This window comes from Rhamphochromis longiceps, linkage group LG20 (genome assembly GCF_057381845.1).
Source record: "Rhamphochromis longiceps isolate RC_006_pf linkage group LG20, R_longiceps_female_GT1.1, whole genome shotgun sequence".
NCBI lineage: Eukaryota > Metazoa > Chordata > Actinopteri > Cichliformes > Cichlidae > Rhamphochromis > Rhamphochromis longiceps.
This window is the reverse complement of record NC_140576.1, coordinates 22,051,825-22,076,170: the sequence shown is the minus strand read 5'-3', so window position 1 is coordinate 22,076,170 and position 24,346 is coordinate 22,051,825. Positions and strand designations below refer to the sequence as shown.

General features: G+C 40.2%; 1 protein-coding gene across 2 annotated transcripts; it reads left to right on the top strand.

The window, feature by feature from the left end:
• The first annotated feature begins 171 nt into the window (after positions 1-171).
• On the top strand, positions 172-23,679 carry prickle3 (prickle homolog 3). 2 transcript variants are annotated; one of them, XM_085393192.1, is made up of 11 exons: positions 172-386; positions 8,487-8,566; positions 15,632-15,815; positions 15,992-16,105; positions 16,669-16,806; positions 17,064-17,267; positions 19,251-19,437; positions 20,181-20,522; positions 20,614-20,919; positions 21,022-21,414; positions 21,506-23,679. In XM_085393192.1, the coding sequence occupies exons 1-11, from the start codon at positions 345-347 to the stop codon at positions 21,964-21,966; spliced, it is 2,451 nt and encodes an 816-aa protein (XP_085249318.1). In that variant the 5' UTR covers positions 172-344; the 3' UTR covers positions 21,967-23,679. The 2 variants fall into 2 exon arrangements, with proteins under 2 accessions (XP_085249318.1, XP_085249317.1); XM_085393191.1 differs by having other exon boundaries at positions 8,484-8,566.
• Positions 23,680-24,346: the final 667 nt, after the last annotated feature.

Sequence of the window (24,346 nt, the reverse complement as noted above, 5' to 3'; positions counted from 1 at the left end):
AAATTGAATAAGTAAAAATGTTAATGAATATTTAGTTAAAGTTTATTTGTTAACGTTGCTTAAATTTTGACTCTGCTCAAGAATCGAGAAGAATATACTTCAGTACCTCTTTTATTTTGAAGTCTCCGCCGGAGGTTGTATTTTACACTTAAGCTAGTTTATCAGTTCGAATGCCAAAACTCCTTCCTTAGTTAGTTAGCAAAGACGGAAAGAAGAATCCGGGGGTAGTCTGCAAGAAACGGCATGTAGTTTACACCAAGCGTGTTACTTACAGTTTTTGTCGCTCGCCGTTGCTTTGCTCTGCTTCTTCACCGGAAAACTGCTTTTAACGTCCAGCCAACATCATGTTCCTGCGCGGATCTAAAAAGCGACGGTCCAACCGCTCGGTAGGTGCCTATTTTATTTTTTGTTTTTCCCGTACATTTATACCTTAATAACTTTCAAGGTCATTTTGAATATCATCATCTTTCAGCACAAGGTAGCGTTTGGAGTGATTTAAAGCTTCCGAAGCATTTTCATTGTAAAAGCAGGCGTGAAATGAACTTTTAGTACATTGAAATCCAACGCAGAAAGCAGCCCAAGCGGAACTTCGTCCCACCTTCACCTGGCTTTTGTTTCCCTCCAACATTTTTTTTCCTACGCTCGAAATAGGACAACAAAAAATAGAATCATCTATCTGCCACAGAGTCCCACATTCTTTGTTTCTTGGATCATGTCGAGTGCCTCAGGTGTAGTCAGAAGGGTGACTGTGCGTCATCTTTGTACCTGTACAGGTTAGGATGGGGTAGCTGTTACCTGGACGTGTTTATTACCTTTGTCAAGCTTTCATGCTGTGTATTCAATTATGTTGTGGTTGGAATGCTGCTTTATAAAGCAGCCTAAATAGTCAGGAGTTTAGTGACGAGAGAACACCTACGTCTGTTTTGACACGGAACATCTGGCTCCGCATCTCACCTGGACTACGTCAACGTCCAGGTGAGTTCAGTGACTGTAGATCCAGCTACTATTATAACTAACCTATACATTGAAATTAACATAAAAAAAAGTATAGTATTTCATGTTAATTTGTATAAATACTCCATCGTAACACAAAGCACACACCTGTTCCTACCTGTGCATGTAATAACAGTCCTTAAGAATTAATGAATATCATGAATATTTAATGCAACACTCTCATTACACCAGCATTAGAAAAGTGAGGTTTAACTCATCTTACAGCACCAGTGTTAAACACCTATGTATATATCTTTGGGGTTTTTCCTGCATCTACAGGAAACAGTGTTGGTGACCAAAGAGATTTTGGTCTTCCACTAAAGGACAACCAGCCAGCCCAATATAATTATTTTTAACCATTTTTCAAAAAGGAGTTCAGTTTACTCTTACTAAAGTACAGTTTGTTTGCAAAATTACTGCAAATAACAGAAGAAGACATACTTCTGTTAAATAAGGTATCAAAGACTTTTCTTAACTACACGCAGACCAGTCATGGTTATGCAGTTAGTCACTGGCCCAAAGACCTGTTAAGCCATGAAAAATCCTTATCGTCTAACTTAAACAATTTTTAGACCTATGTGAGGCTCAGTAGGGATGAACTGGCTTTGTAATTCATGCCAGGATGTGAGATTAGAAATGATCTGCAGTTTAATTAAATGTGGTTAAATGGTTATTCATATTCCCCCTTTAGTGGCATGGGTTTCCTCTGGGTTAACTGGTAATTCTAAATTGGTTGATTTAACCCTCTGATGGATCGAGGCATACCCCATTCCCAACCTGTTTCAGCTGGGTTAGCAGCCTTTACGACATTGAGCTGGTTAAGCGGTTAAGAAAATTGATGGAAAATTAAACGTCTTCCTTTTCTTGGCAATTGAAATACATTTTAGTCATAAATTGTCATGTAATTTAACAGCACTACACAGACATCTTAATTTATGTTCTGTTGTTTTTCTTGTAAATATTCTTCAAGAAATCTTCTGCGTAAATGTGGTGTAATCGACATTGAAATGTGATAAATAAGTCATAGACTGTAGACTTTGCTCTCCCACAGTGCAGCTTTGAACACATATTTGAACAAAAGCCTTTTGATTTAGGCTGGATTACAAATTTAATTAGTGTACATGATTTGAGAATAGAGACTGTGTACACAGTAAGTAAACAAGGCCCTCAGCAGCGATTTGAAACTCATGATTTCCTTGCCACAGTGTCTCAAATAATATATTTACTGAAGCACTCAAGTGCTGAAGTGATAGATTAGCCTCATTAGATTCAAATATTTCCCATATGGCTCTCAAGTAGATGTAATATGTAAAGGAAAAAAACCCTACTCTGTCGTTCAAGATGGCGATCTCTTACTTTCCCTATTATTGATATAATGAATCTGCAATTTTATCTGCTAAGATATAACCAATTTAATTGTGCTCTCAACTCCTTCCCAAATGACAGCTTGACAAATTTGACTGTATGCTTTCTTATGCTACAATTATTTGGGATCTGAGAAGCTGCTGTCATAAGATAATGTGTACTGAACTTGCCTACTTTTTCTAGCAATAAAGATGTAGATGTGGCTATAGCTGAATTTCATTTTACTAAAAAATATTGAAACATAACAGAGGGAAAAGGGGAAGTGTCACAACTAGAAATCCCTTTAGCTGCCTTGGTTTGAGTCTTGGTGCAGTCACTTAATTCATGGTATTAGTAACACATGTGCTTTTTCTACTGTGACTGCAAAATCAGGGTTCAACATAACCCAGCTTGGGCCAAGTAAAATAGTATGTCGGGCAATTTCAGTGGCCTGTTCTGGCCAGTGACTGTGTTTTCACCAATTATAGTTGTACCTGTGAAGCAATGCCTTGATTTGCTAAAAGTTTATAATTAAAGTAAATGTAAGAGGAAAGGAAAGCGGGGTTTGTTACTGTCACAGGTAGCCAGGTGGTTAGCTCGCTAGGTGGAAACTAGCGAGCTAACTTCCTGCTAACTTCTAACTCCGTTAAATTAAAGAAATTCTGTTTTCATGGATGCCTGGATGTTAAACTTAATTGTTACACCTGGTAAAGCAGCAACACTGATCATTTTATTGAAGATGAAATAATTTAGCCAGTTTTTACCTCTCAGTGATGCTGTGGTGTTCGTTTGACTTTGGGACCTGAAGGGGACGGAGTTTTGGACCCAGATTACTCCACGAGGCTCCTGACTACGGTAGCCGTAATGCTCAGACAATCCATCAAGCGGTGTGGCTTCGTAGCTTACCAAAGTCATACTAGAACATTTTTTGACAGAATTTTGAGCCCCGTGTACATCATAAAATCAGTTCGAGGTCGGCAAGCACAACCAGAATTCATATATAAGGCACACCGGATTATAAGGCGCATTGTCGATTTTTTTTTAAAGAATATTAAAGGATTTTAAGTGTGCCTTATAGTGCGGAAAATACGGTAAACGTAGCAGAAAAGTGACAATGGTGCTGCAGGACTTACACACTCACTCACATTTACAACTATAAGTATATTCATGCAATTAAAACTCAGATCCGCAGGTCCCAGGGGACCAATGTGGGAAGGTGTTATGTTGGACACTGAAAATGTAGAATGTTTGAAGAGAGGAGCGTCCACTTAGCGTGCTAAGACCACAAAGGCCCCCAACCTGTGACCTTTCCTGTTGATGCTTAATCCATCCAACACCTCAGCGTTGAGGTCCAAAACCAACACTTAGTCATTCTCTCTTATGTGGGGAGCCATTTTTTTTCCACTACCTCACTCAGCCTCAGTATGGGCCACATGATATCATTCAGATGTATTATTTATCCTTTCCTTTAAATTATTGCATGTAACCCCTGGTTAGCCAGTGCTGTTGCATGCTGATGCCAGATAACAAAGCTGGCAGTCTTTCAGTTTGTCCATTACCTGGTTACATGCCACGTGATTAAACTTTATACCTACTTAGTGAAAACAAAGGACCTGATATGAAAAGTCTTGACGCCGCTCAAAGTGTGAACACATGATCCGCACCCCCCCGGACTTGTGAATGTATTATTTACTTTACCCACACTCGGTTTAGAAGAAACTTCCTATCACCACTCCCATCACATCCTTCACTCACAACACAAAAGGAAAACCTCTTTGTCAGGATGCAAACTTGACACTTTATCTGTGGTGGAAGCCTGAAAGAAAACACACACAAAACCTTCAGGTCTGTGTAGCCTTGATAAGACAATATAGAACTGACAGATATGATTCCATGTTCTTCTTTTGGCTCATTTTTAGGTCATTTTAAGCTTTTCTCAGGATTCCTAATCCTTCTTTCTTTATTACGTCACCATTGAGGCAATGCTTAGCTCTTCATTACTGTCTGCACTTAAGTGAGTGAATAGTTATGCTTTAATGTTGACCCTCTAATCTGTTTTGTATAGTTCCAGTAAATCAGTTGATAAATTTCACTGCCTAGGGTGGCCACTTTGATATGTTTCAGTTAGTTTCCAGAGTGGATATGATCACCTAATTTGTATTAGTTAAAATCGTAAGTTTTTGTTTTTATTTGTTTGAATGAAAAAAGAAAGTTCCAAATGGTATAATGTGTGTATTACAGAACTTTGTGAAGGCAGTTCACAAACAGTCGTGTCAACATCTCAAGTCTCAATAAAGTTTAAATCATGTGTAATGGGTCTTGAGTCAAACACTCACAAAGCATGTGAGTGTTTGAATCAAGCAATCTGCAATTAGTTGTGGCAGATTGCTGTGCCCTCCTGGAGACTCGTTCTGCCACAACTGATTGGGGAGTAAGTTGAAATAGAAGAAAGGAAAGAGTGTGTAGAGAGACAAGGACAAAAAATAAACTATAGGAGAAAGAAGACAAACGTTCATGACATGAAAATTTGAAAAGTTGAGAGAGAGAAGAAGAAATGTTCATTGGTTCATGGAACGTCTCCCAGCAACCTATAGCAGCATAACTAAGAGATGGGGCGGGTTATCAAAACTTTTGATAAAATAAAACCCCCAAATATTTTGTTTATAAACAAAAAGAGACAAATGTTCACACTCTGTGGCTTTATATAAACAATCCATAAACTGATTGGAGGATGTAATCACCTTGGTATCATCCATTAGCAGGTTATGGAGCTGAGCGACTTAACCATTTTTTTTAGTGTTATTAAACTGGGCACGACAATATAGGATAGCAACTCTTCAATCATAAGTCAGACCCTTCCTAAAGCATATTCTGGTTAATCGTTTTGTTGTCGTTGTTTTTTTTTTTCACAATTTCTCAGTAAGACTTAAAACTGAATATTTAAGACATAAGGTCATCGGAAAAGTGTTTACTGAGGTCACAGATCAAAGTTGGAGAGGCACGCTTTTATATACACATTCATGCAACTGCACATGTTTTTGCAACCAGTCACCCAGTGCTGCCCAGTAAACAGACTATGGGTTTCATTCACATCTGCATTGTTCTTGAAAGTTACGTAGACTTAGAGTACAAAATCTCTGTCCAATTTTGTAGTGTTGGCTCTCCATGTCTGTTGTTATTGGGGCTGAGAGACTATAATGTTTGTCAAATTACTTGTGTTACACCTTCAGACAAGTGCAACAAACGTCAAGCATCGGTTTCACTGGTTTCTCTTACGAAAAGTGAAATCCAGTAAGGAGCAAGAAAACATTTTTAAATCTGTTTTCTTTTCCTCTGTGATGTTGATGTCACTTCTTAAAATTGGCCAGCTAAGCAGTTTTTTTTTGTGCACCGGCACAAGAAACTTTGTTAATCAATTTCTGCTTTGCTTAAAATATCAAAAGGGTGTCTGAATGGAGAGAAATTACAGCGAAAGCATAAACATATAAAGTGTCATTTAATTTCTTAACTCTTTGAATTGAAAAGTAGTAACACCCTGTAGTATCCTGAAGTGTAATCATATCAGGTCAGCTACAATTTCCAAAAGCATTTTTATCCTGCAGCTATTCACTTTCATTCGCTGAAACCTTAATAAATGCAATATGTAGGGCTGTGTTAGATGTACAGACCTTTTTTTTTAGTGTGTGCCTCCAGGGCTCGGTCTGTCACTTTGTCAGTGCGACATCTCAGCCGTTCCTTCCAAAGGAAATAACAACTGAAAGGTTCAGTCACCCAGAAATCATCTGAACGCTTCATTTAACCCGTCTTGTCACTTTTCATACCTGGCTTTGCTAACAGCAGTCCAAGCCAAATTAGCAAGGCAGCGTGGAGTAAAACTGATCCCAGTGTGTGTCATCGTGTTCTTTTTAAATGGCAAAGCTTTAAAAAAGGCATGCAAATTATAACTCATACAGTAGTTCTGGATTAACTAGTTCCCACGAAGCTCTGTGCTGTCATTAGTGAAAATACCTCAATATATCAACCCTAAAAACAGCTACATAACTCCTCAAACCATCAAATTTTTTAAAATTGAAGCAACTTTTTTTTTAGTTTAAGCCTCTGTGGTTTCTTACTCCACTAATAATATACTTTCAGCCCTCAGATGTCTGTTAGATAAGCGAAGTATCCTGATTACTAGTCAAAGTAATGTGCTGCAGTTTCTGAGATGGCTCATAAATATCTCAGCTTGGGAAAACAGGCTTAACGTGAACAACAATGATTATGTGGTTAGTGTGGCCTGAAAAATAAAGACAGGTGAACAGGCACGCACAGGTACCGTGTTGTATCACATATCTGCATTTTATTACTTCGCTTGTTAAACTCAGTGGTGTTGTTGTTGTTTTTTAATGTAGAATTTCAAACCAGTTGTGGCCAAAAAAAGTTAGAATCTCAGCAGAGGGAAAAACACTTAAGTAGCTTCCTTTTTGTTTACCAACCTGGGAAGAACTGTAAGCTTTCCCCTCTGTCAACAGTAAGTTCTTCTCAAATAAGATAGAGGTTGTGTATATTAAAGGACTAGAGAAAAAAAGGTAGAGACAGAGTAACTATACTGAGAGGGAAAGGGTGCAGCTCTCATCCTGTGTCTGCTTCCTTCCTCCCATCTCTAAAAAGAGCTTTGTGTATGCAGTAAAGCTGCAGCAATAGAACTGAGATATGAAGCGGCTGATTTAGTGCTAAGCTGCGGAGTTGCCTTCAGCAATGCTCAGTCAGCATATTTGGCAGGAGGAATATTTGGGATTTAACTACCTGTCATGTATTCCTCCATATATTTCTGCAAAACAAAGAGCTTTGCTTGAACTCACTGTTGAGTTTAATATGTAACTGTGTGGCTGAGCTGAGCTCAAGTAAACAGGTTTTGTAAGGGGATCGTTATGCCAAATTATGGGTATCACTTACCATTGTGTGTGTGTGTATTTTGTAACCTAGAAAATTAAACACCCACTGCTGCATTGATTAAAAACACAAACAGCTATAAGAATACTTTATTATGTACAGGCATGGCGTACCGGAGCACACAGTATCTACTCAAACTATCAGTGATGTTAGGTTTATGTGCCTTAAGTACAGTGTTAGTACAAATACAGTGTTAAGTACACATCACTGACTGTATATAAAAGATAGATGGGCTGGAGAATAGTGACCATATTTAGGCGAGTGGGTAGAATGCAGTTGTTGGGTAAAGGAAGCAAGCTCATTTAGCAAGCTGAATCCACAGAGCCCAAGACAGTTCTTTAACCAGGCTCTAAACCTGCTTTTTATTGCTTTTAAGTTGGAAGTATTAACATGTAAGTCATAGATGGTATAAATGTAGCCAGTAGGATGTGGCCCAGTGATTTCTTTGACCAAACATTTCAAAACCTCAGTATTAACACTTTGGCTGCTGCCATGTTGGTTTCTTTGAGTCAGAAATGACTATATTTTGGTGAAAGGGTGGCGTGCTAAGCTATCAACTAATGTTAACTAGAATAGAACATAGGCTATTCAAGGGCAACACAGACATCAGTATCTGCTAATTAGTCTGAAATAACTTCTACAAACATGGTTGAAAGGTCTGGTTTATGGCTCATTTACCTGACATGATACATAGACAGCCACAGCCATAGCAAAATCAACATTTTCACCTAAACTTTGAAAATCAAAACTGTCCATATTAGGGATTTCTCGTTAATATAGAAAGCAGTCTTGAAACTCACCCCTAATTCATAGTGCCCAAACCATTTTTATACCTGGCCGTTTTGTTTGCTGCTTTATCTGCACTGACATAACACATGGATATTATGTCTATCTCTGCCACTCCAAGCTTGCAGTATTCGGTAAGGTTTTGGTATAATAGGATGGGGGGTATTAATAAACTGGTTAAGACGAGTAATGACAGCCCACGCTCCCCCCACAAACATGCTAAACTAAAGACTGAAGTGATTGAATTTAAGCACATTCTGCTTGAGGCTTAGGTGGACTCGTTAGCTCACTCCGGCGTTGATGCTTTTCCTTCATGTCTAGCAAACACTCTATATCCTTATTCTTTTGTGTCTTTTGCCAAAAGGCACAATTGAATCATGTTCCAGTCAGAAATTACGTGAGCTAAAGTGATTTGTGTTTTTATTCAGCAGGAGGAAGAGGATCCAGACAGAGGCCAACCCTGTATGCGCTGCGGAGACCAGTGCCCCGGCTTCCGTGTCCATGGCTGGAGGTATGAACTGTAGGACTCTTAAACACTGACAGCGGTGCCTGTGAGCTTTGCAGGAAATGTTTGTTTCATACCGTAGAGTCATTTTGCCCTGCTGGACTTCAGAAGCAAAACAAAGTATAAAAGCAATGATTTTATGGCTGTTTTTTTTTTTTTTATGCCACTTTAGCTGGAAACGTGATTTATAGAAACACGACCCCTTAGCTATTTAATTGTTTTGCAAACAAAAAACATGTATGCATTAAAAAGGAAAAAAAGTATGTGGTCAGTTTGTCAAGTGATAGTCATGGTCAGCGCTAGTGGTCCAAGTGGAGGAGCAGAGGAGTTTGCGGCATTTTAGCAGCCCTTTGCTGCCCGATCCCACCGGGCTAAAGCTATTACAAAAGCTATTGGGGTTTTTATAGCTGCTGGCATGAGGCCGTATTCCTTTGTGCAAAACAAGCGGCTTAAACATATGATGAACGTGCTTGAGCCACGCTATTATATCCCGTTGCTATTACATCCACTTCAGTGACAAGATCGTTCCAAGCATGTATGAGCAGAAAAAGTGTAACGTTATGGCTGAACTGCAGATGGGTGGACCTCAAGGGCAATGGAAAGCTACATGACCATGACTGCTCATTATATCACAGCAGTGGTAGATACAAAGCCCTGCACTGCCCTATATTGCACCTTAATTTGTTTTTTATATAATTTCGTGGAATGAGTCTTAAGTTGAATGTTTTTTAATGGGCAAAAAATACTTAAATTGATAAATGGCGAGTTAAATTTTTCTTATCTTTTTTCTTTTTTTGCTGACCCAAAAATTGGGGATAAATGTTTTCATACCATGTCCACATTGTGTTCAGAGAGTTTAATTTGTCTTATTCGTACTTTTTAAACTGCTGTATACCTCTTTTACTTATTTGTTCAGAGTTAAACACTACCAAAGTCCCTCCTGATGAACAATTCAACCTCCTCTGTCAGGTCTGTTTTTGTGTGCTTTCTTTTGAGCCCGTCTTTCCTTGTCCTCTCTCTTTTAGTCCTTTAGTGTATATCCAGCTGGTGGGGTCTCTGGTTAGTCTAATCCTGTCAATCTTGCTAATAAGATTAGGCCTTACTGCTGTGATAGCAACCCTCTCAACCACTTCAAACCCCCCTCTGTCTCTCCAGTTTCTGCTTTTCAGTGCACTTTTCCTTTTTCAGATGGGACTTCTGTGTTTCATTACGCTTTAATGTATGGAATAAAAACAGAGGCTGCTCCAGCTCGACAAATACTACAAAGCTAAGGGTTACTGCTTGTTGTTCACATTATTTCAGAGGTTAAAGATTAAAGAATGAGTCACTTAGAAGGAAACTAGGTGATTCAACTACATTGTGCTGTGTTTGGTGCTTACAGACCCAGAAACTCTTGAGGATGATCACAGGGTTTGACACTGACACACAAGATTTATTCCTGATAATGAAGGCTGCATTTATAACCCCTAATGTGTACTACATGGTTGAGACAAACTGGCCTCGTGATGAGAGAATAAAACAAAAGGCAGGAATGTGTACTTCATAAAGCCAAAAGCCTGTAATTTTATCTTTTTCCTTTTTCAGTTTTCTCTCTATTCGGGTCAAGATAAAAGCTTAGAAGTTAGCACGGAATCTGAAACACGTGTGCCGCACTCTACCATGCACGTTGATCTGTTTACAGTGCATTTAATCTGTGTAGCATTAACAAAATGCTGTAGTTCATTGTTTACGTTTTTTCATTACTCGTTTGGCTGATGGGCAGATCCGAAATGACATTGGGTGAGCTGACAAGGATAAATGTCTTGTTTAGACGTTGTAAGTCTCTTAGGCGATCCAGAAGACTGAAAACATGAAAGTGATTAAATGATTGAGATTTATAGGGGTCAGACTTTAAGACCTCGGAGTCTGGCACTAATTGCATCTGTCTAAATAACCAATTTAAACTCACACCTTTGCTGATGGAGAAGATCTTCCAAGTGACCACAGGCTCAGCTGCTGATGCTCGGTGAGAGGGAAGTGATCCATCTTCATCCTGAGCTTTATCAGGCACAGCTTAAACTGAGGTGGGGGCAGATGGTGCTTCCGCTGCCCAGCAGCAAGTGAATTGAGTTACTTTTGACCCACAGGTCCCCAACACGCTTCAGAAGTGTTCAAAGTCGCCATTGCTATTAGTCTGGGTGGCCATGCGGCAATTACTCTGTCACTAATTAGTGGCAGGGAGTTATGGGAGGAGGCCCATCTGCTTCTTAGAACCAGATCTGTGGAGAGTTCACAGTTCCCTGCTGCAGGTATAGATTATCACACCAGCAGCAGCATTTTAAAGAGTTATCATATGGCTGCTATACTAGACCCCTCACCAGTTTTAATAATATATGCTGATTTATAGGTTCACTCACAGTCTGGATTAGAATTATTTATTTTTTCACCAGTTTTTATCTTTTTGTTTACAACTGTTTTAAGTTAGTTTCCAGTAGGTTTCCTCATTTCATTTCATTGTTTTTATCTTCAAAAATGTTCAGTTTTACTTTACGTTTGTTATTATGATATGGTTGTTACTTTTTGGATTGTTGTTAACTACTAAAAAATAATATAATACAAAAATACAAACACGTTGACAAATCGTACCTCTCAGCCGTAAAAGGCTGATGGGGTATTGTTTTTCAGTTTAATAAAATGTGTTTTTCCACACATGTTTTTTTTCTATTTATTTTAGTTAACTATAATTTGCTAGATAGGCTGCTTGAAGTTAGTTGTAGTGGGGCAAATTTGTCAGTATTGATTAGTCTTCTGATTATCTTCCTGATCAATCATATTGCCATTAAAGTGCAAAAGAAACAGGTAAAGCAGTAGTAAAGTAAATTTTTGTTTTCATTTCTTTGTCTGTGTAACCATCAAAATGAAAACATAATCTCTGGACTATATTATGAGCACCAAGTGTTTAGATTTAAGAAGCAACAGTGAGGTCAAAAATAGCTGCAGATTGATTTGTTGTCAGTAGACTAAAGGGATAATCTACTGTTTGTTGAAGCACCTCTGATGACTCGGATGCTGATCCTGAAAAAAAAGAGAAAACAGATCATTCTATTAAAAGATTGTAATCACGCTGCGTCTTTTTGAGCAATCATGTTTTTCCTGGTATTCATTCATCATTCATCATTCATCTTCACCAAAGTCGGATGAGCCGCTATGACTTCGGAGATGTGTCGTGACTTCACAGAGACCATGAGCCATGCTGTCGGTTTGATATATCACTAGAGACACTTTGTACTCATGCATGGCCATCTTGATCACATAACATTATAAATACTCCACTCTACAGCACAGCATTGCTCACAGGATCAAAATCTGCTCCGCTTATGATTAATAACTGCATACAAGCTACAGATAGTCCATCTGTTATGAATCAGTTACAGCAGTCTGGTCAGGGGAGGAAAGACGCAGTGACTTTATGCATCGTGATTGTCACTTGATGTTTCATATCTTCAAAGGCAGCGTGAGTAAATTGAGAGGCTTAATTGAAACGTTCATGGCATGTACACTTTAGCTTATCTTTGTGGGCAGATTTAAAAGTCACAGGGCTTGTGTGTACTTTGAGATCTGTGTTTGCATTTTGTGTAGTGTATGGTTCCGTTCAGAGCCTTTTGTTTGCACCTACTATCGGGGCGGAGGAGCGTGGGAGTGGGGGCTATAGGGGGACATTGAAAAGAGCTGCTCAGACAGAGAAATTATCAGATGGAAAGGACCTGCCAAAGAATATCCTGCTCTCACTGACAGACAGACGGCAAGGCAGTAGGAACCTACTGGATGCAAGAACAGAACAAGTCTGCATGGGACTCCATCAACAGGCCAAGCCGGACTAATTTGTCATGGTTACAACAGGTAATGGAGAAACCAGATTTTACTGTTAGGATTAGACAGAAAAGAAACTCAAATAATAATTAAGTTGGGAGATGTGAAGGAAAATGCTTTTAGATGATTATTGTTCCTTAGTCTGACTTTATGTTGTTTTGTACACTTTGTAAAATTATCTGTATAGTGTGCAATATGAGGTCATGTACTGATACTGCTGTTACTCAATCCCTCCTTGTACACAACTGGCTTATTATATATCGCGCATTACCTTTTGAGGACATGGTAACATAATAGAAGGGCGGCTTTATTTAAAGACTTAGAAATCAGTGATAGTGCAGGGTAAAGTTTTACTGGCTAGCCCAGTAACCAAAGGGAAGAAATTGTAAATCATTAGTTTCGTTTTTTTTATCTTTCCATTTAATCATTCTGTCGGTGGAAAAACACACACTTCTTATCTGTATGTTTTCAGTCAGACTATTAAGTTCATTTAGTATTATTCAGTTGCTATAGCCAGTAATACAAACAAAAGATACACCATTAACAATAACAGAATCAGTTTTACCGGACGTATCGGTGATTGTGATTTGGTTGGCTAAAGCAAGCTTAGAGGCAGAGTGTGAAAGCGTCATCTGCCATGTCTTAATAAAAACAAACTAACTTTTTCTTACACATGTAAGAAAAACCCACTAAAAAACTGCACATTGGCTTCTTTTGTTACAAACTGTTGAGTGGTGTGTTTCTTGTTTGCATGCAGTAGTTGCACTTGGATTAATGCTGCATTTTTCTTGCATTTAAAAAGTTTGGGCACAGCACTACATTTTTTTTTTTTTTTATCACCAGGATTTTTAACCAGTTTAAGTGGTATCATTGAATCAATCTTAAAATTTATTTAAGCGGCAGACTTCTGTTAAGTAAGGCACCACTCACGATATGTAACCCAATCAAAAACCCTCAGTGCTTTTTGCCATTTGCAAAATAGCAGCCGACAGGGACCATTGCAACTCTCAGCAGAACCTGCTCTAAAAATGTCATGCAAGTATTTTTTGACTGGATGTTGTCTCTTTTGGTCGTTCTTGGTAGAGTTTTTGACTCATCAGTGCTCAACGTGGCGCTGCACATATCCAGAGGGGACAGAGCGCAGATGTGTTACATCAGAGGCTTGTGAATGAAGTAATAGAACAGGACTAGGCTCAGCACCGCACAGCTTGGTAAATGGCACTGCTGAAATAGCCCTCTGTTTGTGTGTTTCTAAAGTCATGATCAAACAGCTACTTGCAAAAGAGCCATAAAATGGGAATGTTTTAGAAAAGCTTCCTGAGTTTCTGTACGATAACTGCAGATAACCATATACTGGGGTTACTGCCTTTAGATTTATGGTTGTATATTTACAGGGCATTTGGAACATGTGCGTGTACCCCATCTTTGTATAAAAGAAGAAAGGCACTACTAGACACTACTATCACATTTCTGTAGCCTGTTCTTGATTTCAGTCATACAGTTTCATCCACCAGAACAGAAATCTTGCTAAAAAAAAAATCACCCTTTAAATTAGTTTATAAATGTAAACAAATGGATATTTCAATGATCTGTGACAATGTGTGTAAATAAAAGACAAAACAGGGCTAATATCAGACGGAACGTGTTTTATCAAAGTGTAGCATATGTCAATAATTTGGCATGTGCATCTGTTCAAACAGGGACCCTAATTTGGTAAAATACCTGCAGAGGCATTTGCACAGAGAGGCATAATTTGAGATTTTCCTGTAATACCTGTATACCCCACATACTTCCAAATTGGCTCTTGTCTCGGTAACTGTAGGTTGCATGTGAGAGTTGGCACCTGCTTGTAATTAAAGCACTTGCTAATGCTTTCGTGGTGCGCAGACTGCTGGTGGTACTGGTGGGGTGAGAGGGTGGAGAATCTACCATCTGTGTCCCATAGTGCCAGGTCACCTGCTGAGCATCTTCATTCCCCTAACCTTTTATTTGCATAGGAATCCACATAAATACAGCTGGGAAACAGATTTGTGCCACTGTAGCTTAGCTTAAGCTCTCTTGCTGTGTTTATAATTATTTATATTGGTGCTAACTGCTTGGCAGCCATGTGCATAGAACATGCCAATGCAAGACAGCTGCATATACTGAATGTGCAGTTCTGGGCCTGAGAAAAGGAACTGGAATCCCATAGAAGTACTTCTCATCTCTGTTTTGTCAACTATTCAAGAATTACCTTGTGTTGGGTAAAGACATGCAGTGATTACTGGCTGTCACCTGGATGATTTTTATGAGGCAATTGATTAGAGGTGGAGTGCTCATGCATTTTACAAGCAGTTGTGTGATGGTGTGTGTGGGCTTTTTGGTCGTGTGGGGGTTGGGCGCTGATATAAAGCAGCTTTGTGCCTTGTGAACTTGAGCCACAAGTGCCAGCTGGCAGACTGTTATGCAATCGCAACAGAGATGTACACATGCAATACATGCTGCTTATGGACATATTGTTCAATCTCCAGAAAACAACAACAAAAAACGTGACACCCACGCCTCACTGTTAGCCCAGGGCACTTTATTCTGACTCTACTGGTCCCACACACAGGCACACCCACCACCAGATTGATTGTAACAGTCTGAGGACAAGATAGGTTGTAATACGAGGCTGAGGGAGATTATTGCTCCCGTCTTCACCTCCCAGTCCTAACTGCCCCGGATTGACAGCTAAGCTTATGCCAATGACCTGATTTCCTGCTTGTTTGGTAGAAAAATACTCTGGATGTGCTGGCGCTGATGCAGATCCTGTAAGATCTTGGTGTAATGAGGGCATGAACTGGTCTGAGATAGTGATCTGTAGATTGCGTAGCCCCTAATCAGATTGTGACAACTGCTGTATTAGTAATTTGTGACGGCAGGGAGTCTCGCAGAGTGTGTGGGCCGGTTTGTGACGTAATGTTTCCAACGCAGCGTGTGTTCATAAATAATATGGTTATGCACAGTGGAAGTGTCTGCATTAATGTGGCCTAATCCTAATAAAAGTCTGGCTTAAATAAATGTTTAATATGTTTTAATGGTCACAGTGAAAAAAATCTTACGGATACATCTGAAATCAGGTTAAAAACTTTGTATTTTACACCTGGCCACTCGAAGATCCAGGAGAACACTTGGAGTTGTGTTTACCAAGATTTTTGACATTAGTTCAGTTTTGCCTCGGGAACTCCTCTGTCTCCACAGGAAGATTTGTGTGCACTGCAAGTGTGTACGAGAAGAGCATGCTGTGCGCCCGGTGCCAGGGCAGCTGGAAAAGATGATGACAAAGCTAGTATCTGACTTCCAGAGACACTCCATCTCTGATGACGACTCAGGCTGCGCCTCCGAGGAGTATGCATGGGTTCCACCTGGGCTCAAGCCTGAACAGGTAACAATCAGGGTGCACAAGAGAAGTCGAGACATAAATTAATGCTGTGCAGGCCTACGTGATGCTCATTTACTTGGACATGTTCGTGCATAGACTGGTTGTAAATTAAATTGCTCTATATTTGGATAAGTGGGTGTTTATATTCTCTATATGAGCATAATTGTCTTGTCATTCAGGTTTACCAATATTTTAGCTGCTTACCAGAGGACAGGGTGCCTTATGTGAACAGTCCAGGAGAGAGATACCGAATCAAACAGCTGCTGCACCAGCTTCCAGCCCACGACAGTGAGGTAACATCTCTGCGACTCTGACTTTGGATGCTTTAGACTTGAATATAGGGGTGATGTGCCTTTTTTAGTTTAAAAAAGCAACAAAGAAAATCAACAACCAGCCTTATTTCTTTTTATTAAGCTTCTTTCTTTTAATTTTTCTTTTTTGGGTGATTGGTAGGTAAAGAGGAAATTCACAACTTTTGGAAAAAATAAATTATATTTTAATCTCTTCCTATAGTCATTTTTAAAGCCAGTTTTACAATAAAATAGTCTGTTAATCCTTAATAATGGTCCTTTCTGCTTCAATTATACAACAAATATATTAAAGAAAAGAATGAAAAGGTTTCACAGCTGCAACACATGAATGTCAGCTTTAACAGAGAAAGATATTTCTTGAAAATAAATACAGGGGACATGGATAACGCAGACTCTTACTTGCTATCTTTTGGTTTGGGATGAGAGTTTTACACTTTACTGTCATTAAAATAATTGACAGATAAATTGTTAATGACAGTCTTCATACATACATACTTTAGGTCTAGTTGTTTGAATGCTGATGTGAGTTTCTGTGTCTTTTTCAGCCCCAGTACTGTAATTCTCTGGATGAGGAGGAGAAAAAGGAGCTGTGTCTGTTCAGTCAGCAGAGAAAAAGAGAAAACCTGGGCCGGGGTGTTGTAAGACTTTTCCCAGTAACTATGACTGGAGCAATCTGCCAGCAGGTAGAGATTTTTTTTCCTGTTGAGGCCGACATAAAGTTATAAACCTCACATATGAAAGCATAAAAAGAGCACGTCCAAGTCATGAAGAATGAAGTCAGTGTAGGTGCAAGTAGATACAGGCACAGCTCAGGGGCCACATGATTACAGGGCTGTGGAAGTAAATTGCTGTGCAACCTGGAGCATTTACCATTTTGTCAAAGGATATACCACCTAACTTGCTTCCCTCTGCACCACCCCACACCCATCTATTTTTCCAGTGTGGCAGACAGATCTGCGGGGGTGATATAGCCGTGTTTGCGAGTCGGGCAGGACACGGCAGCTGTTGGCATCCTCAGTGTTTCCAGTGTGCCTCCTGCAGCGAACTGCTGGTCGATCTGATCTACTTCTACCAGGATGGACAGATATACTGCGGTCGGCACCACGCTGAAAGGCTTAAGCCCCGCTGCCAGGCCTGCGATGAGGTGATTGTCTCCCCAAAATCCTCTTGCTTTTTTTTTTTTTGTTTTAATATAAAATCTCAGCAACAACAGTATTAAATGTTTTTAAATGTTTCCCACAGTAATGTATTTTATTTGTATACATGAGTGCATGCAAAAGGGGGAGTGTGCACACTTGTGTTATTAAAGAATTATATATATGAGGTGTACAAGGAAGAGTAGACTTACTTTAACAAACAATAACTGCCTCTCCACGGCCACACGCCAGCTCTATCATCCTGGAGAGAAGTTGGTGATGATAGTCTTTGTTCGTGTCCAAAGCCTGCGTGAGCTCAGTGTCGGTGCACCACCTGCTGCTACTTCTGGTTAGAGTGGCCTGCTAGCTAGCAGCGAATCTATAGAGGAGAACAAGAGCTACAGTAACAGCTGCAGCCCAAGATGGTGGAGTTTGAGTCCATCCCCAGGCAGCTGAATGAGAATGAGCCAGCAAGTCAGCATAATGTCATAAAACATGACGTGAATGGGTGAAACATTAGTGAGTTAGTTAGAGTTAGCAGTGACTGAATTTTCATAGTGAGGGCATTAGTCAATTAGTCACAGGTGGCATTGTTCTCTAACACAAATAAAAAATGCCAAGTTGCTAAATGCACTTGGGAGGCTATTAGTACAACTGGGAAGTTACACAAAATAGTTTGTTGATGTTTTTTTGCAGGTTTGTGGAAGTAAACTACAGTAGGAGAGAAAAACATATAGTTATGTTCTTAATTTTTTTGGACAGAACACAATTTTTGTATTTTTTCTCATCTGTACACCACCACAGTGGATTGTAAATAAAACAGTTAGTATGTGATTTAAGTGCAGACGTTCAGCTTTAATTAAAGGGGTTTAACAAAGAAATTTATGTTAACTTTTTTTGGAATCGCACACATTTTTTACATACTCCCCACTTTCAGAGGCTCAACATTAATTTTAATTTTAAATATGAATATTTGTTTCTATACTTGGATAAAGTGTAAAAAATGACTGCCTTAGGGGAATCAATGGACATACCAAATTCTGTTTCCTGCTTTTAGATTCACTGGCAGGCCTTTACTGCTGCTGCCTTCAGTTGCTGCTTATTTGTGGGTCTCTGAATTTAGTTTTGTATTTAATAACTGAAAATCATGGTCTGTTGGGCTGGCATCAGGTGACTTGATTTCATGTGTCCATTTTTTTTTCCCCCAGAATCTTTTTTTTTTAAATGCTTTCTTGCAACATCTAATCTGGCCTTCTTGTTCTTGATGGTTACCATTGTTTTGGAAACTCTGTATTTCCATTCATAAAGGTTTCTCTTAATTGTAGACTTTGATGTACCCATGTCCTTGATTTGCTTGGCTGGATGTTATGCAGGTGTTTTTCTTAACCATGGAAATAATTCTCATAAGTCATTATGCAGTTTAGTTGTCTTCTGTGGTGGAGCAGGTTGTTGATTTGGCCACTCGTTATGATGGCCTTCCTCACTTGCATTGACATCTCTTTGGGCCTCATAAGTAAATTTATAGTGAAAAGCTAAAGTACAAATTCAAGACTTTGAATCAGCTTCAGATATTATGTCTGCTTCATTTGTCATTAAATAATAAGGGACATAAGTGTGCATGACTTCAGAATATCCAGTTCAAATATCTTTCCTTTCTCATGTAGCCATTCCCAGATTGGCTATTGTTGTATTTTAGCGTTTCCCAGAACCAGTGCATGCTATTTGTAGAATTTTCTGTTGGTGTCTTCTGGTTTTGAATAGCTCATCGCTGTGACTTAAGGGATTAGTTGAGATAGTTGACAAATGGATCTACCGCAACTGACCTACAACTGGCGGTTAGACCCAGGGAGTGGCTAAGCCTACAAACAGAACGGCACTGATTGGATATTTTGTACTCTGTTTTGTTAACCTAGTTCTTCTGTCTTCTAAAGTTTACTTACTTCTGTACCTGTGAAATTACCTCTCTGTCTCTCACTTTCTTTTAAACCTAGATTATTCTAGCAGATGAGTGTACGGAGGCTGAAGGAAGATATTGGCACATGAAGCACTTCTGCTGTTTTGAATGTGAGGCTGCTCTGGGCGGCCAGCGTTACATCATGAGAGAGAGTCGACCGTACTGCTGCTCCTGCTACGAGTCGCTGTACGCAGAGTACTGTGATACCTGTGGAGAACACATAGGTACTGAACTAAGTTTAATGAATTAAGTTTATAGTGAAGCCATGTTTTCACATTACCAGCCTAATTTGTATATACCAGCAATGTAAGTGTTTATTTGTCTTTAATCATTCCATCTTTTTGACGTCACTTTTTTATAATATTGCATAGTTTTAGCATGTTGTTATTCATCATCAGAGCCTACAAAAGGACTTATAATAATTTACTAATATATCAAGAAGAGCAGCTAGAGACTGCACACCTCCACCATGCCTGAAAATTAAAAAATCAGCATGCATGAATTAATTTTAAAAATCTGGATCTGGATTAGTTTGCAATACTTGCCTGAGAGCATGAAGATGATGTCTGCCTTTTTTAAATTGTGAATCATTTTAATAACAGCTCTGCATCATTGTAATGTGATCTCCTGTATGCTAAAGAGACCCTTTGTCTTTTTCATGTAGGATGTAGTGCTGAGTGAGAAAGGTGTTAGCTGTGATGAAGCAAAGACACGTCGTGATACTTTAAGCAAACTTTTACATGTATCCCGTAAGCAGATATTCTGATGATGGTATATTCTTACAAAGAAGCCTGTAATACACCATATTTGTTCTCTAAGGGCACATCACTCGCATCACTAATGTCAGAGTTCTAACAAGTAACTACTGACCAATAGTATAAAGTGTTATGCATTGCTTTTAAATGTGTTCTGAGGTAATAAAGATTGATTTTAAAATTCCACAGCTGACACACAAATATTTCCTCAGGTATCGACCAGGGTCAAATGACATACGACGGTCAGCACTGGCACGCTGTGGACTCGTGTTTCTGCTGCGCCCGCTGTCAGCTACCTCTCCTGGGGCGTCCCTTCCTCCCTCGCAGGGGCCTTATTTTCTGTTCCAGGTCCTGCTCTCTGGGAGAAGACCCCAATAACTCGGATTCCTGCGACTCTGCTCTGCAGACTAGATCGCCTCACCATAACAGACAGTATGGGACAGCAGAGAAACACCACAAGCTACAGTGTGGTTCTCCACTGCAGCCACTAGAGGGCATCAACCCCATTATAGCTCCTGCAAAAGACTGCATTCATACTGCAGTGGAAACCAGAGGTGAATAACGGTGGAGCTGTTGTGCAGTGAGTTCACATGGATTATGTTTTTGTGCTTATTGTAACACATTTATTTTCTCTGCTTCTCTCAGGTGTCCACTGCACGGCTCCAGTTCAGAATGGAGTTCCTTCACCCAGTCATCATCCTCGTCAAAGAGGCTCGTACTCACCTCTTCCACACATTCATTTAGGGAATGGCTTAGGTCCTTCTTGGCCCAGTGACATTCCACATTACAGTTTACTTCCAGGGAACTGTGCTATCAAACTTCCAGGCAGTAGTCCCCAGCCCGAAGGAGAGCTAAATGGAAGTACTGGACTAAGTGGTCTTAATTCAAGAGGAACCTCTACTGAAATTGACTGTAGAACTTGGGTGGAAAAGACAAATAAAGTTATGCAAGGTATCAGAAACCACTGATACTGGCATGACTATTATATGCTTCTTATAACCCTTTTTTCATTGTCTCTTAACTACAATATGTCTTCTATTTTTCTCTCTTCAGCAAATCCTCCTCAAAAGAACTCTCATGTGAACAAACTCATTTCACCTGACTCGCCTCCTCTTCCTCTGGACAACCCCTCGGTCCTCCCACCTCCCCTGCCCGTGAAGTCTCGTGACTTGTTGCCCCGGGATTTACCTTCACCAAAACTCCAGCAACCAGAGGACAGACCCTGTGACTCTCCACCCCCGCTGACTCGCAGCAACACAGCCAGAGTCAGCTTCAGAGAGCCAATCAGCAGCAGCTACTCTATGGACGAGGATGAGGATGAAGATGAGAATAAGGAGGGGCTGCAAGAGGGTGAGGAAAACCAGGAGGATGAAGATGAGGGGGAGGGAGGTTTCGGAAGCAGGTTACATCTGAAGAAAGGCGTCCCCCCACACATGGATCTGCTGGGTATGTCTTCAGGCACTTTGAATATTAACTCATTCAAATGAAGTTTTCTTTTGTGTGTGTTTCTCATAGTTACTCATTCTTTTTATTCCAGATGGATCCTCGTACCAGCAACGCCATTTAAGGCGAGGTTGGGGTCGTTCCCACATCCCTTCAGACCCTGCTCTACACCAGGGGTCAGAGAGGCGATCTCGACGCTCGCAATCCGACAGGCCCAGGTTGGACTCCCTAGACTGGAGAGGCGAGAAAGACAGAGACAGCCGAGGCGGCTCCGATGGCTCTTCTCTGACTCTCCATCCGGGACAATACAAACACGAAGACTGCTGTTCTACCTGCTCTTCATCCTCAGACTCAGAGGAAGAGGGCTACTTCCTGGGACAGCCCATTCCTCTACCCCCGCAACTTCGAAAGCAGCCGCCCGAGGAGGGCAAAGACGTAGGCGGAGAGGAGGGGAAGGAGGGGCAGAGGGACTTTGGCCTGAGGGGCAGCATAAGGCGGAGAAGAGCTCACAGCCTGGGTGCAAAGGACAAAGATAAAAACTGTGCTATTTCCTAACCACAAACAGCTAACCACGTTAAAAACACAGCATGTTATTTTTTTAGATTATGGTGCAAAGGAAAAACGAATGACCATCATCATTCTGATGTTTATCGGCTTTGTGACAGCGATGTAATGTCAGATCGAGATGACATGTTTAGACTTATCCAAGGGTGAACCACAGCCAAAGTTCCTGACTTAGCAAAGGGAAGCAAAATAAACCTGAGAGAAGTCACTGCCTCCCGTTGACGCCTCATTTTGAGGTGAATGAGTCATGCAGGCAGTGATGAATGGAGCAATGTGGAGTCATTATTTGTTACACACCTTTGTAAGTTTGCTCATACTTGTTTGAACTGAACTTTTAAACACTACCATAACACACAGTAATACATGTAACCTGGGGCCAGTTTTACAGACAAGCTCTCACTGTTGTTTAAATGTGCCTAAATGATACAGTGTAAATTAAAGTCGGGCTGATGTATAAAGCTGAGGGGCCATCTCAAACTGCACAGGTAACTGCAGAAAGCATTTTCTCTTCCGGAAAAAATGGAAGATACAAAGGATGATTACTTTAAATACAACACACAAGTCAAGCTCAGGATGCAACCATCAACTCGCTGTGTTTTCTGTTTTGAAGAACCCACAATATTAGAGTAAGGTTCCCATATGAGCAGGCACTTGACAACAGCGAGGAGGAAGAAATCATAACCAGGATCAGGGTGGAGCAGTTGTGTGGTGCAACCAGTTTGAGGTGTGAGATGAAAGAGAAGAGGAAAAAGAGGGTTGTAGAGAGGTGAAGACCAAAAAAACAATAGAAAACACAAACAGAGCGCAGTTAAAAGTTAATGACATGCGACAATGGCTTATAAACATGAGGGGAGTGGAGAAGAAATGGTAATGCTCATGTAAAGTCCCTGAGGGAAGTCCTGATGTATGGTTCTGGATTAACCAGTTCAGCCTTAATTATAAATGTAGAGAGGGTGTCTGTCTCCTGAGCCCTCTCACTCCTGGAGGCTGCATCTAAGTTATATCCAACTGACTTAAGAGCAAAGTTAAGATGGGACAAAGACTGCAGACCAGGCAAAAATATCTGTTAAACTGGCTCCAGCACATTTTGTAAAAAGAATATATTTTTATGTCTGACTTACTGTAACCACTTTCCTGTGCTCTTATGTGCAATCTGTATGTGGCTGTAAAATACTACAGTTATACTTACACTGAATAGCCCAGTAGTTTGGAGGTGACGTTTAATGACTTCAGCAAACTGTGGTTGTTTCAGACTTTGAAAATCAAAAGTGTAATTTGTGTGAGTTTTTGGAGGTCGCTTATCTTTTTTTTTTGTATAGTTCAAATGAAACGCTGCAAAATCTGTAAACGTTCTTAAAGTCTGTACTCACTCGTCATTGGAGTGTCATTTATTTTTCTATGCTTGGTGTAGGTCACTGTTGTTGCTGGTTTTATTTGGGGCAAAAGCAAGAGTCTGTAACACCCTTGTGTTTCTCTGACTGTATGCTGCATATATGAGTAAATTTGTTTAACTTGCTTGCCTAAATGTGTGTACAGTCTCAGCACCGACCTTTGAACAGCAGGAACTGTCTGGATATAATGTAGAGGAATCATGGAGGGATTGGAAAAGTACATGTTTTGTGTTTTTCAACTACTAGTGAGAAATACTTACTTTTTTAATTTATTTTTTTAAGCAACTTTCGACTTAACCTTTGTAACAGTTTCAGTACGTATTGGTGCTTTGCTTGCAGTTTCCTTGCTCCACTCTTGGATTCTGGGAAACGGTGCTTATCACTTTGTTGAGAGCAGATGACAATGATAGGGTCACATGACCAAAAAAAGCAAGCCTGTGTTTTTCCTTGTAAGAGACTGATTGGACAAATCAAAAGAAGGGGGTGGCCTCAGGAGCAGCACACATGAGTTGTCAAACAGGTTTGTCCTGTGTGATTTGAAATACACGAACACACGAAGGAGAAACCCAGGTGAGACTGAGGAACTCAAGGCAACCTGTGAAGGTGAGTTTCCTCTTGATAGAAAGAAAAGCTTTCTTTACTAACTTGTACCTTCAGAAAGGCTGGGTGTGAGTTTGGCAGGGCAAGACTAGTGTGTAAGCCATTTTGTTTACCTGCCCTTCCCGGGTGTCTGTGCTTGGCTTCCTGCTTCACTCCCTTTGTCAGACGAACGTGCCAGCACTTGACTCGGAAACATCAAATTAGAGGATCTAATTCTGCTTGTCTGACTAAACTCCTGCAATTCCCATTGTGTTTGTAAGCCGGCCGGTTGTTTTAATGAGATACTGTAGATAATTTGAGGATCATTTTGGGGGGAACGAGACGTAAAAACAGTTAAGCCTGGAGCTCTACTAAAACTTTCATAACTATGTCAGCAGGAG

Excerpts from the sequence above, each read along its gene's own strand:
- prickle3 (XM_085393191.1), top strand. The coding sequence starts at position 345 with ATGTTCCTGCGCGGATCTAAAAAGCGACGGTCCAACCGCTCG. Across the intron at positions 16,106-16,668 it reads TTCCAGCCCACGACAGTGAG|CCCCAGTACTGTAATTCTCT; the intron begins GTAACATCTCTG and ends TGTCTTTTTCAG. Across the intron at positions 16,807-17,063 it reads CTGGAGCAATCTGCCAGCAG|TGTGGCAGACAGATCTGCGG; the intron begins GTAGAGATTTTT and ends CTATTTTTCCAG.